The sequence below is a fragment of the Stenella coeruleoalba genome (assembly GCF_951394435.1).
Source record: "Stenella coeruleoalba genome assembly, chromosome: 15".
Lineage (NCBI taxonomy): Eukaryota > Metazoa > Chordata > Mammalia > Artiodactyla > Delphinidae > Stenella > Stenella coeruleoalba.
The window spans coordinates 43,703,318-43,717,763 of record NC_137161.1 but is presented as its reverse complement, the minus strand read 5'-3'; the positions used below and the strand labels follow the sequence as shown (position 1 = coordinate 43,717,763).

Sequence of the window (14,446 nt, the reverse complement as noted above, 5' to 3'; positions counted from 1 at the left end):
ACACCAGGGCCTTAACCCCTCTGACCTGGCCTGTGTGAGCCAAGACAGCGCCATTGGATGGTGGCAGCCAGGGCCTGGGGTGGGGTACCTGTCAGTCAGCCCACCCGGGAAATGAGAGTTCATCACCAACCCCAACTTTCCCAGATCCATCCCCCACCGTTTCCCACCTTGGCAAATAGCACCTCTGTCCACCAGGGCTTGGGGCAGGAGCGGGGAGTGGGGGGTGCTTCACCCTTACGTTCTCCATGCCCCCCTTTATGCATATCCAAGGAGACCCGGGCCTGCCGACCCTGCCCCCGACACCTCCTGAGGTGCACTTTGTTCATCTGCACCCTGTCCTGAGGTCCAGCTGCCTGGGCTGCGGCCGGGATCCCTGCCTCCAGCTTCTCAGATGCCCACCCAGGCCCCTCCTCTCCAGCCCGCCCCTCGCTGCACCCCAGGGCTGTCAGGACGCACTTCCCACACGCCCGTCTCCCCAGCCCTCTCTCCATCCAGCAGCTTGTTCCCTGCCTCCTTGTTCTCCCAGCCTGTCCCCTCAGCCTGGAACACGTCCCCTCGGCCTTGGTCCCCAACCCCGGCCCCAGCTTCACGTCTCCCCTAAGTGACATCTGCACAGGAGGCACTTTCTGAGCCCCCAGACCCCAGGTGCTGTGTTCATTCCCTCCAGGCCAGCTTCGCCTGGTCTGGAGCCCCAGGCTTACTTCCATGCTTGTTCAAAGACCATCTTCCCGTGTGCTGTGTGCAGCGCCCAGACCAGATGGCCTTCCGGCCCCCCCGCCCAGCACACTGCTCACTCACCATCGGTGCCCACCAAGAGCCTCTCGGCGGATGCACGGAAGTGCCCCTGCGTGCTCGCCTCGCCAGGTACTAGGTGCTAGATTCCTGCCAACTTGCTTCTTCCCCTGGTTTGGGGGGCAGGAGTTCAAATTCCCTATTTTGAAACTTTTATAGGTGACGTTGCACTGGGGATTAAGGCCACCTCTGCTCAGGCCACCGTCCACTCTGGACACTGGCTTTTGTCCCCTGGGAGCCTGACTCCCCACCCCCGGGGTAGTTTCCACTTGTACGGAGAGGGGATCGTCACTGGGGTTGGGGGGCGTTTGCTGGTCCAGGTTTAGAAAGCCTTCGACGGGCAGAGTCATAGGAAAACAGTGCTTCTATTATCTTTAGGCATCATTATCTTTAATTAAAATAGGAATGAGGTGGGAGTCATTGCCTGGATTAAGCTGGATCATAGGCATTTGCGGCTCTTTCCCACTGGCGTCTGTGAAGACACCTGGGTGGGAACAGAATGGTAGGTCTTTATGCCAAAGGAAGTTCCAGGAAGTTGCTTGACGAACGTCCAACTCTCACACCAAAAGTATAGTAATATGCTTTCCCCTTATGACACAGAATTTCCAGCTGGAATGGCTTCTTCCTAACTGAAAAGTTACTTATAAATCAAGACAAACCACTAGCATTCAGTAACTGGGTCTAAGGTCGGAGAGCTTTATGTTACCTGTCTTTCCATGTTACTGACCAAGCAAACAATTTCTCCTGATTGAGGAAGAAGGATGATTTTTGTCTTCATCAGTGAGGTTCTTGTCACCGTATTTGAGCGTCCGGTTGTGGCCTATGTTGGCAAACAGCCTTGGTTACTCATCAAGCGTTTGTGGGGACCATGAGTGACCCAGGCTTCGCCATCAGAATCACAGATGGGTGGAGTGGGTCTCTAACGCAGAGGAGCTCCAGGCCTTGGAGGCAGGGTCCTGTCCGAAGTGCATCTCAGGGTAGCGTGGCTGGTGGTGTCAGAGGCCTGGCCAGACTCTGCTCCACAGGGGAAGTGACGTCCAAGCCAAGGCCGGTTGTGGAGTCAGGGCAGCTTTGGGGGATGGGGAGGGGTGGCGGTGGTGGGAGAGGTGGGCCCAGCATCCGCAGAGGCCAGTTCAGAGCGGACAGCTGGGTGTCTTGAGTCTCGGTGTATGGGGTTAGGGGGTGGAAGGTGAGCTTGGACGGGGCGGTCACAGCTGGGGGCCCAACCCAAGGCCTAGAATGTGGGAGTGGGCACAGGAGAGCCTCTCACGGGGGGACGGGCTCAGAAACCCCAGCATAATCCGGACCCTCCTCCCAGCAGCCCTGGGGAGGGATTTGCCGAGCAAATCTCATGGACTCATAATTTTTGTACAAAAATGAGCGAACAGGAGTAAATTTGGGAGATTTTTCATAAAATCTCCATTTTCAGCATCTTTTAAAAAATTAGACATGGCAACATGGAAACTGGGTGAGGCACAGGCAAAGCAGGGGTAGGTAGCAGCCGTGTACCCAGTCACTACGCGGGGCCCAGGCCTGCCCTTGAGACCCACTGCCCGACCGCCGCCGAGGGGGCTTTCTGGTCACAGGATCCAAGGGGCATCTCTGAGGAAAATCAACAGAATCGGTGACTGGACGGAACAGAGGGGGAGGAACAAAGGGCTTTTGAACTTGGGGGACCAAAGGGATGAGCTCTGTGGAGAGCGATTTTGAAACCAAGCTTAACACGACAGAAGCACCAAGAGTCAAATGCGGAACAAAGCAAAAAACCAATCAAAAATGGATGGCGGGCGGGGGGCTTCCCTGGTGGCGCAGTGGTTGAGAGTCCGCCTGCCGATGCAGGGGACGCGGGTTCGTGCCCCGGTCCGGGAAGATCCCACATGCCGCGGAGCGGCTGGGCCCGTGAGCCACGGCCGCTGAGCCTGCGCGTCCGGAGACTGTGCTCCACGCTCAGCTCCTCCCAGACCCCCACCCCATCCTTCTCCTTCCTGTTCGACTGATTCCTCTTCCTGGGCGGCTCCTCAGCCTTGCAGGCTGCTCACAACTATTTTCTGTGAATTGTTCACAAATGCTCTCGGGTGGGTCGTCCTGTCTGGCCTGAGCAGCCGTAGGAGTCTGGCCACTCTGTCGCCTTTACCTCCTCACGCATGAGCCGCACTCACCCCGCCAGGGACCCTGGGCTCCCAGGAAGATGCTGCACTGAGCAGGCAGCGCAATGCGGTGCTCGGAGGCCCAGGCTTGGCCGCCCCTCCCTGCGGGGGGACGTGGCCCCCGCATCCAGGTCAGGACTGTGCGGGGGCACGTACACCCGCCCAGGACCCTCCCCAGCCTGTGTCCACAGCTTCGGGCCACACGGCCACTCAGCTCTAGAAACACACAGAGATCCTCAGTAGGTGACCCTCTTGAAGTACAGCCTTGCGGACACTGGGTACCACCCACAGCCTGGAAGGGTGAGTGAGTGAGAGGACGGACGCGTCAGTTACCCGGGAAGGACCGGGCGTCCCCGCAGGCTCTCCAGGCGCCTGTGTCCCCCAGGAAGCCCTCTTGTCCGGTGGCAGCAGCACAGGGGCTGCCGGCTGTGGAATCCCCTGGCCACTGCCCAGGCTACTCAAATAGCCTCTTTACAACCCATTTGTCAGAGGCAAAATCGCAACCACGCTCTCCTGGATCGTGCCACCCTGAGGTCCCTGCAGTCATTGGCCTCTGGCTGCCCTAGAGCAGCTGAGCTGAGAGGGGTGCCCGCGGCATCACAGCCACGCCCCCATTGTCCCCTGCGCCCACTCCCCGTGCTGCCCACAGACCCCGCTGCCCGAGCAGCCTCCGTGATACCACATCCACTCAGGAGCTGATCTTCAACGACGCCCAGAGTTTATCACAGTAAATGTTTTATGTGCAGATGACATTCAAGACCCTCCAGTCGAGGCGCCTGCCCTCCTCCCACTTGACCCCTGGCCCCTCTGCTAGGCGTCCCTGCCTCTTGGCTTTTGTTTCATGCTGTTTCCTCTACCTGGAACATCTTTCTTACACATCTTCATCTGTTGATTTTTTTTAACTCTTTGTTATAGAAAATTTCAAACGTACATGAAAGTAGAGAGAATTGGATAATGGACCCCATGTACCCATCATCCAGCTTCACTGATTATCAACCCAGAGCCGACCTTGTGTTCTCTGTACCCTACCCAGCTCTTCCCTTCCCAGATGATGTTTAAACAGATCCCAGACATTGAATCATTTATTTCATCTGTGAATACTTTAGTATGGATCTCTAAAAGTAGGTAGCTCTTTTTTAATCTTCATCATACACCTTCCAAAAATTAACAATACCTAAAAAAATTACAAAGCTCCAGCCAGTGTACTCATTTCTCCAACGTCTCAATACATAAACATATATAAATGTGTGTATAGATGTAGAGAGTCATTTAATATGAATATGTATGTGTAAGTATATGCATGTGTTTGTGTGTACATACATGGGCACGAGTGTATATATACAGGTACGTATATATGTATACAAAAAATTGAATCAGATCCAAATTAAATTAATACATGCAATTAGGTGCTATGTCTTCTAAGTCTCTTTAATCCACAGACTCTCTCTCTCTCTCTCTGTTTGATAATCCTTACAATTCCTGGGTTATTTTTCCTGTAGAGTTGTCCACATTCCGCATTTTGCTGGTTTCATACACTCATGATGTCATTTGACCTGTCCCTCTGTTGTCTGAATTTCCTAATTGGTGGTTAGACGTAGAGATTTGATGAAAATAAGGTTGTGTTGTGTTTTGCTGTGTTGTGTTGTGCTGTGTTTGTTTGGCAAGAAGGCTTCATGGGTGACGGCACATGTTCCCACGAGAGGTGTGTAAAGCCCGTCGTCTTTGTCTTTGTCCTGCTTGTAGCCCCTGACCCCTGCCAGCCCTCACGCCCACCCCTCTGGTCGTTCATCGTAGCTCGTAGCATCTGGATTCCACAGGAAGGCCTCGTGGGACCCACACTCCTCCCGTCCGCTCACCCACAGGCTTTAAGCCCGGGGTCAGTTTGAGTCAATGTAAAACCTTTGACTCAAGTCTCCCTGCCGCTGCATCTTCAGTGTGTTACTCCATTGGCTTCTGTTCTAAAGCATTTTGTGGGCCAACCTGATGACAATCTGATTTTCTTATCCTTTTGAGTGACCCAGGTTTTTCTTTTTTCCTGGATAACCAAAGGTGTTATGTTTGTTTGTTTTTCTTTAACATTTAGTAGATTGCCTGTAACTTACGTTGGGATTAGTCATTCTTGGTCTGTTTCTCTGGGCGCTGACTGAACCCGTTCAACATTCACTTCGGGAACATTTTCTTAAATCATAGTTTTTGTGTTTGCTGTTTTCCATTGTTTATTTTCTTCTCCAAGGTTTCCTTGTATATGCATATTGTACTTTCTTTGCCTTTATTCTGCATTTATTGCTTTGTTTCACAATAGTTTCAGCACTTTAAATGCACACAGTGAAATGCACGTCTTCGGTGTTACAGTTTGATTAGCTCTGGCAAATGCAAACGTCCACCATAACCCCTGCCCTACCAGGATACTGAGTCATTGCATCGACTGAGATACTGCCCTGTGCCCTTTGCACGAAATCGTCCTTCCAACCCTGATCCAAACAATGTTTTGATTGCTTCCACAACAAACACTCCGCTAGAATTTCATATAAATTGAAGTATTCATGTTTTTTTAATTTAAAACATTTTTGTTTTCCATGTTCTGTTTCTTTTAAGGGATGATCCGCTGTGTTTATTCGCTCCTGTGTCCCTTCTGGCTTAGCCTTGATTTCTGAAATTACTTTCTCTTTTATTTCTAATTCATTCCTGGGTTCTTTTCACGTCTCTTTCTAGTCTCAAATTCTGTTGCTTCTGATTATTTTCCCAATCCTGATTTATGTTGCTCTTCACGATGTCTACCATTCTCTCCATTCCTTGTAGCTCATTCTGAAACATTAGATTTCAGTTTCATGTTGATGTGACTTTCCGACAGGTTGGTTGTGTAACTACTGTTACACTGGTTTATGTAATTGTTGTTCGCTGATTCGGCTTTTAATATCGGGAAGTCATCTTTCTGTCTTCAGCGATCACCTAACACAGTGCCTCGCAACAGTAAGCAGTTGACAGATACACATCTTATTGAACCGAAGCCTAGCCTGTTGTGGTTAGTGTGAGGTTTTTCACCACCTTGTGGAAAAGCTCCATCTGACCCCATAAAACCCCAAGGCTCATGGGCCATGAGGTACAAATCATAGAGCCGAAGGGACCTTAAAGCTTTTCTCGCTCAACTGCGTTATCAGTAATTCCTCTTCCACAAGCAACTTGCTAAAGATCATAGGAAGTAGCAAACCTGAGGGTAAATCCCTGGTTTCCTGACTCTTAGTTTCGTCCTCTTATATCCTGACAGCCTCAAAGTAAAGAAAAGTGTGTTTCTGTACAACGCAGAATTTGTACAGCTGTTGCCTGTCTGCTTTCTGTCTGTTTTCTTTCACAGCGCCCCTCAGTTTCCTTACCTGCCTGGTGTTCACCCAAACCCGTGGGTGGGAGGGCTCTCTGAGCTGTGGTTCTGAGAGAGAGAACGAGGGAAGGAGGAGAAAGGGGATGAACCTTAGGCACCAGGAGACCCCTGTTCATCCTCTCCCCTCCCCCGACCACCAGCATCAGTAATGCAGCAGCTGTAGCGCGAATGACCAGCTTCCTCTGCTAGACTCGTAAAAGCAGACTGCAGGGCCTCACCCGGAGGACAAAATTGGGAGCGCTTGATGCAGCCCAGGAAGATCTCTGTTCACAGAAGGCAGGCAGCATCCTCGACAGAGCGGAGGCTGTTCAAGCAGAAAGAAAGGATCCAGTCAAAGGGTTTCCTCTTTGCAGCTGCTGGTTCTGAATATCATGGACTGAGAAAAAAATGAAGTATCATTTGTTATATAATATAACCGATTATATTACATAATTTTACGTCTGTTACAAAGAGCCTTGGAGGAATGGCACCGTCACGGGTAAGACCCCAGTAAGCGTCGTGAGGATGCTGGAGGAGACCCCAGGCTCTGGCACGGGACGTTTTATCTCAGAGCCGCTAAACTCGGGTTCGGGAACGGCTCTAGTCGGGGAGGAGTGCGTGGAAGTAAACACAGAGGAAATGAGCGAATAGGAATTAGGGGTTAGAGACAATGACAAGCCAGTCTGTGTTAGAAGAAATAGTATTGAAGGATGCTGAAATGACAAAAATAAAATTCCACTCATTCCAGCCCCTTTACCTCAGATGTAATCATAATTTATCATACTCAACATTGGAAAAATTCACTCCAAGAAGAAAAAAAAGGTCTTTAAGAATGTAAGTTGTTGGGGAATTCCCTGGCGGTCGAGTGGTTAGGACTCCACTTTCATTGCCGAGGGCACAAGTCCAATCCCTGGTGGGGATTAAGATCCCACAAGCTATGCAGCGCGGCCAAAAACAACCAAAAGATGAAGAATGTAAACTGTTGGATGTGTTTGTTTAAATACTAAAAAGAAGGATAGGAAATAGCTGTAATAAGGAGCCAACAGCCAGAACCCACACTATGCACTACAGAGCAGGGCCCCTCCCTTCAAGGTGCAAAATAACCCTTGTGGTCGTGTTAATGCGGATTCTGACTCGGTAGCTCCAGGTGGTCGAGACCGTGCCTCCCCGACAGAATCCCAGGTGGTGCTAATGGTGCAAGTTCCCAGCCGCCTCTAGGTGGAGACGTAAGCTGCGCCTGCCTCAAAGCGCCATGATTTCGACCCACTTTGAGGCTGGTGCAGCTCAAGGAGATGCCCACGTAGCGTTATCCCAATCCCATAACCCTTGAGACTGTCCATTGGGCACCTGCTGCATACCAGGACCAGAGGGGTGAAGGAGCCATGGTTCTTTGGTCTCAGGCTCTGGGCAGGGCAGGGGCTGAGGAGGAGGTGACGTGAGTAGCTGTCACGCTGGCAGAGAAGGACGCACAAGGAGGTAGAGGAGAAACCGGAGCCCGGCTGCCGGGAACACACCAGAAAAGGGAAGGTCACTCTGGCTGAACTGCAACAGGAGACTCCGTCCAGGAGGAGGAATTTGAATAAATGTAACCAAATGTCTGTTGTGAGATACTCACTTCGGATCCAGGCAGGAGCTGAGTCTGAGAAGCCTAACTGAGTCTCAAGAAGGTTATTCTGGTCTTGTTGGTACATCCAGCCCTGCATGAGGGGCCCAGCAGCTTCGCTGTGGAAGGATGAAGATCAGAGAAGCTGGATGTTTGCACCAGAAACGCCTGGATGAGCTTGGAAGGTGACTGGGTGCGGAGGTGATGCGCACACACAGGACATGCTTCGCAGGGGCTCAGAAGCGGTGGTTTTAGCTCTCGGATTGTGACTGGGCCCCAGGCCCGAGGGCTTCTGAGAGCCACAGCAGCAGAGCCCATACTGTGTCCTGCTCTAGGACATGTGACACAGTGTCACAATGGTGACACCCACACCTCCCAGTGCATATACTGCCCTCGACTGGTCATCTGTCGACTCAGTTAAACTGCTCTCTTCCAGTTAGTCGCAAGGGTGTCTTCGCTCTCTCCTCCTCTGCTCAGTCTGAAAATTTGGATACCTGTAGCTACCACCAAACCCAGCGGTTATGATGTAAGAAAATTCTTAAATCTCATAGAAAGCCGGAGCACCTGAAAGCCCCAAGAGGGAACGTTTTCCTACATAACAGTTATTAATTTGCAAAGAGGAAAAGCTGTCTCCCAAAATCTTAGGCTTGGGTATCTTCTTTTCTTTTTTAACATTTGAAACCCTAGAAAGGAGCATGATCTAGGGAGAAACAGTTTAGAAGACTTCTTAATTGTATCCCAGCTGTTTCTCTAAGCCGAGCACCACTGAGGCAAGGAAATTTCCAGTCTGCTTCCTGGGACCCTGCTGAAGGCCAGTGGCAAGTGTGAGCGTTGAGATAATTCTAACACAAGGAAAGAACATACGAGAATGTGTGTGTGAGATTTCCTCAGCCGGGGAACTTAGTCCCTGTACAGCACTAACATGTAGGTCTTCCTATCACTTCTAAATCTGTGTGGGGCATTTTTTTTGTTTTTTGTTTTTATCACACAGAGGTATTTTATTGTAAGTTATATGCGAAAGCAACTTAGTTCTTCAGAAAAAATTTTTTAAATAAAATAGATCAATATTTAAGATATACTAGACCAAAAAAAACCCTGAATAAAGATGATAAAGATAAAAATATATTACTCAAAAAAATCCTTGAGGGCTTCCCTGGTGGCGCAGTGGTTGAGAGTCTGCCTGCCGATGCAGGGGACGCGGGTTCGTGCCCCGGTCCGGGAAGATCCCACATGCCGCGGGGCAGCTGGGCCCGTGAGCCATGGCCGCTGAGCCCGCGCGTCCGGAGCCTGTGCTCCGCAACGGGAGAGGCCACAAAAGTGAGAGGCCCGCGTACTGCAAAAAAAATCCTTGAATTTATTAGAATATAAAACTTTAATGTCCCTCTAGTCAAAATTTTATTCACAAGAGGTCGTAGGTTGGTTGTTTGTTGGAAAAGTTCAAAAACTAAAATAGTTGCTTTATTTCTTTGTTCCATTAGTACTAAGTCACAAGATCTTTGTAAGTCAACCCTCTCTTCCTTGGTGTGAGTTTTCTGCTGGAACGAGGAGCCGCGGGCCTGGGAGGGTTGGACGAACTGCCCCACGTCCCCTGTGGTCGAGGCTGGTGAGGGTAGGCTTGCCTGTGGGTTTCAGCAGGTCGGTTGAAATCATGAGTTTCTCTAGAGCGGCAGTGGTTCCAATTCCTGCAGAGTCGCCTTCATTTGGAGCAGAGACTAGAGTATAGATGCAAGGAGTCCACCTCTGGCTCCCTCTGGCCGCTGCCCCCATGGAGCCTGTCTAACTCGGCAGAGCAGGTGGGCTCGGACCAGCGGCTGTGCACCCCGGTGACCGGGAAACCCTGAGACAGCCAGGGTCTGGCTGATGAGCAGCTCTGCAGGCGTGATTTTCTTGTCTCATCTCCGTTTCTTCCTCCTCCAGGAGAAATGGGCCCCGTGAGGCAAGCGTGACCCTCAAGTCCAGCCCGCCAGCCCGACGCCCGGCCGGGAGGACAGCGCCATGGCTGGAGTCGTGGAGCAGAAGAGCGGGCTGGTGCGCGGCAAGCTCGGCGAGGCCGGCAAGAGGAATGGCCTGATCAACACCAGAAGCCTCGTGTCTGAGAGCAGGGATGGCCTGGTGTCCGTGTACCCGGCGCCCCAGTACCAGAGCTGCCGGATGGTGGGCAACGCAGCGCCGGCCGCCCCGGACGGCAGCAGGAACAAGCCGGTCCAGCAGCTGCTGGACCCCAACACCCTCCAGCAGTCGGTGGAGTCCCTCTACCGGCCCAACATCATCCTCTACTCGGAGGGCGTGCTGCACCCCTGGGGGGACAGCGTGGCGGCCGACTGCTGTGAGACCACCTTCATCGAGGACCGGTCGCCCACCAAGGAGAGCCTGGAGTACCCCGACGGCAAGTTCCTCGACCTCTCGCCCGAAGACATCAAGATCCACACGCTCTCCTACGACGTGGAGGAGGAGGGGTTCCAGGAGCTGGAGGTCAGAGCGCGTGTCTGTCATGGGCCTTCGGGAGCAGGGTGTGGGGCTCCAGCGGGATACAAGTGCCAGGCAGAAGTCGGGGCGTGAAGCCAGTGTGCGCAAGTGCAGGGAGACCGAAGTCTTCTGGGTGCCCTTCACTCAGAACATTTGTGGAAGATGCGGGGACGGAGAAAGAGCTGAGGACCAGGACCTGGGGGGCTTCAGCAGAGATTCTGGTCGGAGAGGGCACAAGGTCACAGCCGTCGGACAGGGCTAAGATGGATTTAACGGTTGACACTGCTGGCAGGGGGTGGGGCTCTGCTGACACCCCGCCCACAGGGGAGACCGGTCACTGGCAAAAGCGAGCAGGGGAGGGGGGCTCATGGTCCTAGGGCCACACAAGGCTGGAAGTACACGTGTGGGGACAATTTGGGATATTTTTGCTGCTACGTGTGGTTTCCTTAATTTGACATTCCAGAGCGTCTACTAAGGATCATTGGAATAGCTGAAACCTGCTGGAAGAAACAGTTGAAGTTGATAGCATGAGGGGCAGACGAGCTGAATTATTGCAGGGTCCTGTCTCCCGTAGGGCAGGCACAGGCGTCAGATCACACGCCCAGAAATGTGCGTGTTGGCTGGGGTGTGATGCACGGCCGCCCCTGTGGAGGGCGAGGGTGAGGCTGCAGTGGTCTGAGCCCAGGAGGCCAGCGCCCAAGCCGGGGGGCAGTCATTTTGCTGCTGTGAGGCTAGAGGGGGTTCCTCCAGGACATGCATGGCAGGGAGAGAAGGGCCGGTTTCTGTCAGTTGGGAGGGAGAGACCTTTAGGAGGAAGCGTGTGGTCAGAGGGAAAGGAAGTTGGTTTCCTACTTTGATAGGTGAGAACTTTTTGTGGGTGGAGGGAAACATCCAGGGCAGAGGATGCCGGGGGGCTGGGGAGGCAGGAGTTGGCGTCCAGGCAGAAGTCTGATCTTTCTCAAGCAGTCCACACAAGGCTTGTCTGAGAAGGTTAACAAGTCCAAGTGCTCTAGGTGGAAGAGGATGGGATGAGGGCCCACGTGGGGGAGGGTCATGGAGCTGGGGGAGGGTGAAGACCCTCAGGGCGGTGACTCAGGGAAGCGACCATCCTAGAAGAGACAGCCAGCGTTGGGGGTGGGGGTGGGGGGGTCTGTGTGCAGGTGTGGTCAGGCCCGAGCGCTGTGACCTTCCCCGTGACGGCCGGCCGCCCTTCAGCAGGGGAGGCTCAGGGCAGAGCAAGCTCGTTGCTTCCTGCCTGCAAGCTGGGAGAGGCAGGAGAGAGCAAGGGAGGGTGTCGAGTAGACAGCCCCACCGCGGGGGCCCAGACTAGGGAGAAGGTCAGTGAGGTCACAGGGAACTGATGGGCCCAGGAGACCAGGGGCGTCAGGACCGGAGGTAAAACGAGAACGAGAAGCAGCTGGAGAGGTGGTTTTAGTCCAAACAGATATTCAGAAATGGAAAACAAAATGTGCTTTTGTAGCAAACCCTGTGAACAGAGCCCCGAACCCAGCTGACGGGGAGTGGAGCGAAGGGCAGCTGTCGGAGGCCGTCGGGAAGACCAGCACACCCGGGGGACCCTGTCAAGGGGCAGAGCGGGGGTGAGCTTGGGCCGTGCTGAAATTTGAGAAAGTTGGGCAAGTGCTTTAGCTGCCATTCAGGAGCCTCTGTTCAGCGTCCACCTTTTCCAAGGTCTGGGGTTTTGCCTAAAGCCAAAGTGTAAGTGCTGCGTGGAGTTTAGGAAGCAGACATACAAAGATGCAATTTCAGCGAAACGCGGGAGTTATGGTGATGGAAACCTGCCGCTCCGAGAGCCTCCGAAGGAGAGGCTGACCCCCGAGCTCAGCGTGGGGCTCAGTTGTGCCTGCAGAGGAGGCGCCTGGTTGTACCTGGCCGCGGAGAGAGAGACCCTCCGGCAAGAAGGTTCATCGGGGTAGGGGGTGAGATTCAAAGGGACGTCGTGAGCAGATAACACACAGAGGTGTCCAACCTAGATCTGCGGGGACAGCGAGGGGTTAGACCTGGTGGGGCCGGGAAGGCAGGACCAAGGGGACGCGGGGTCCTGTCCCTGAGGACCTCACTGCCGTCTCGGGGAGACTGGATTTTAGGTGGGGACACAAACCCAGAGGCTTGGAGACAGGAGGGACAGTAATAGGGTCAAGAGGAGCCCCACGGAGAGGCGGGGCCGAGACTGGGAGCCCAGCCTGTCTGCAACTCCAGGGGTGCCACCGTGCAGGCTCGTGTGTAGGGGATCCCGGGGGGATGGGGGTGTTTCAGGTAGGGGTGCATCGTCAGAGCTGCTCTGGCTGCAGAGCAGGACGAGGGGCCTGTCATAGAAGAGAATGAGAGAATCAGGGCAGCATTACAAGTGAACAGGTGCTCAGGAAGTGGTACCTGCCATTGTCTGGAGGAGATAGGAAGGAAGGGTCGGGGCCTCTCTGTGCACAGAGGGTCCCAAGCCCCCCATTGGCCAGGCTGGCTGGCACAGGATTTTCAGCTTTGTCACAAGTTCTTAGAAATCAGCTCCAACACATAACATCCCCAGCAGTGAAAAGTGGGGGACACTTAGTAGACTGAACATGTAGAGGTAGCCCTACCTACGCTGTTTCTTCATCACTCATGTGGGCTTCAGGTCTCCCCTCTCTCTGGTCACATCCTACAGGCAAGAAGTGTTCTGTTTTCCCATTCCACGAAAAATAATGGGCATGTACGCATCAGCATTTGCTGTGTAACAAATATCCCCCAAATCGGTAGCTTCTAACAGCCCTGTGAGCTCGTGATTCTCGGGGTCAGCATTCTGCAGGGGTCTCAGCTGGATGGAGGCTGCTCTGCTGGGCTTGCCGGGTTCCCCCACTGGCCTGAGCCTGAGAATGTGGGCTGGGCTATTGGCCCGGGTGACAGAGGTGACAGGACCACATGCCTCTCATCATGTGGCGGCCGTGGTGGGGATTCCGGGAGCAGAGAGCAGGGTGAGCAGGGAGCCAGGGCTTTTCAAGTCTCTGCCGTGGAGCACACGTTATACATCTTATCTTCCAAAGCAAGTCACGTGGCCAAGACAAAAGTCGGTGTGGGAGGGGCTGCTCAGGGTGACAGGATAGGAACATGCCAACCACAGGGCCAGGACTGCAGCAGCTCCCACAGAGCAAGCATCACTTTTTAAGATCATTGAACTGAACAGAATGAGAACAGTCCTGGTTGTATTGTTACTCAAATAAAAAAAACATGGTCCGTATTGATGTGGGGCTCTTCCCAGAAGGCAGCTCTACTTCCGATAAAAGGGAAAATGTGGTTTTGACTCCTTGGGGAGTTCCATGGCTTCACTCAGTCTACAGCAGATCGATTCTGTTTCCTGGAAATCACAGTTTTCAGAGAGCTTTGCCCTGGTAGGAGCAGGGCCTTGTCACCGGAGCCTTTCCTCTGCCCCCATCTCTGCCTGGACTTGCCCAGCACTCAGAGTGGAGGTGGCCTGGTCCAGACGGGTCCGCTCACTGGGCGCACATCTGTAGGAGCTCCTGCAGCTTCATTTGCCTCTGGAGCGGTGGTGCTGGCGTGAGCGGATCTGCAGCTGATTGAAAGCATCTTGTGCGGAGGCCTCGGCCACGGCATTTGCCGTGCGCTGCCAGGAGAGTGGGAGCCTGTCACAGCGGAGAGTCAGCCTGGGGAGTTGCAGGGGTGCGAGGGGATGGAGAGTGACCGGGCAGGCGCCTCGGGGGCCCTCGGGACGCTCTGGGTGCACGATCCAGGGCCTCTTCCTGGTACCCGACCGCAGCTAAAACCACAGCTCACGGGACCCCAACCGCAGGAAATCACGTCTCCTTTTCACACAAACAAACTCAAGCAGGGAGATTTCAGGCACAAGTAATAAAGCAGTTCTGCAAAATATAAAATTTGAGCTTAAAGTTATGAAATGAAGTGGGTGCGGGTCAGGGCTGGAGGGGCCTCATTGCATTTTGAAAGGCTGATCGTCGCCCTTTTGTGACAAAGCCAAGCCTCTAGCATCCATTGGAAAGCACATGGGATGTCGTCGCTGGGAAATAGTGACACGGGAAGAAAGCAGAAGGCGACGCGTGTTTGTGGAGCATCTTC

General features: G+C 53.3%; 1 protein-coding gene across 2 annotated transcripts in view; it reads left to right on the top strand.

Annotated features, from left to right (window-relative positions):
• Positions 1–9,775: 9,775 nt before the first annotated feature.
• SYNDIG1 (synapse differentiation inducing 1) overlaps positions 9,776–14,446 on the top strand; it is a gene marked incomplete at its 3' end in the record, with an annotated part of 56,041 nt that continues 51,370 nt past the window's right edge. For both annotated transcript variants that reach the window (XM_079944921.1, XM_079944920.1), the window contains exon 1: positions 9,776–10,369. In XM_079944921.1, the coding sequence (XP_079801047.1) occupies positions 9,893–10,369 (477 nt within the window). In that variant the 5' untranslated portion in view covers positions 9,776–9,892. The remainder of the gene's footprint in view (positions 10,370–14,446) is intronic.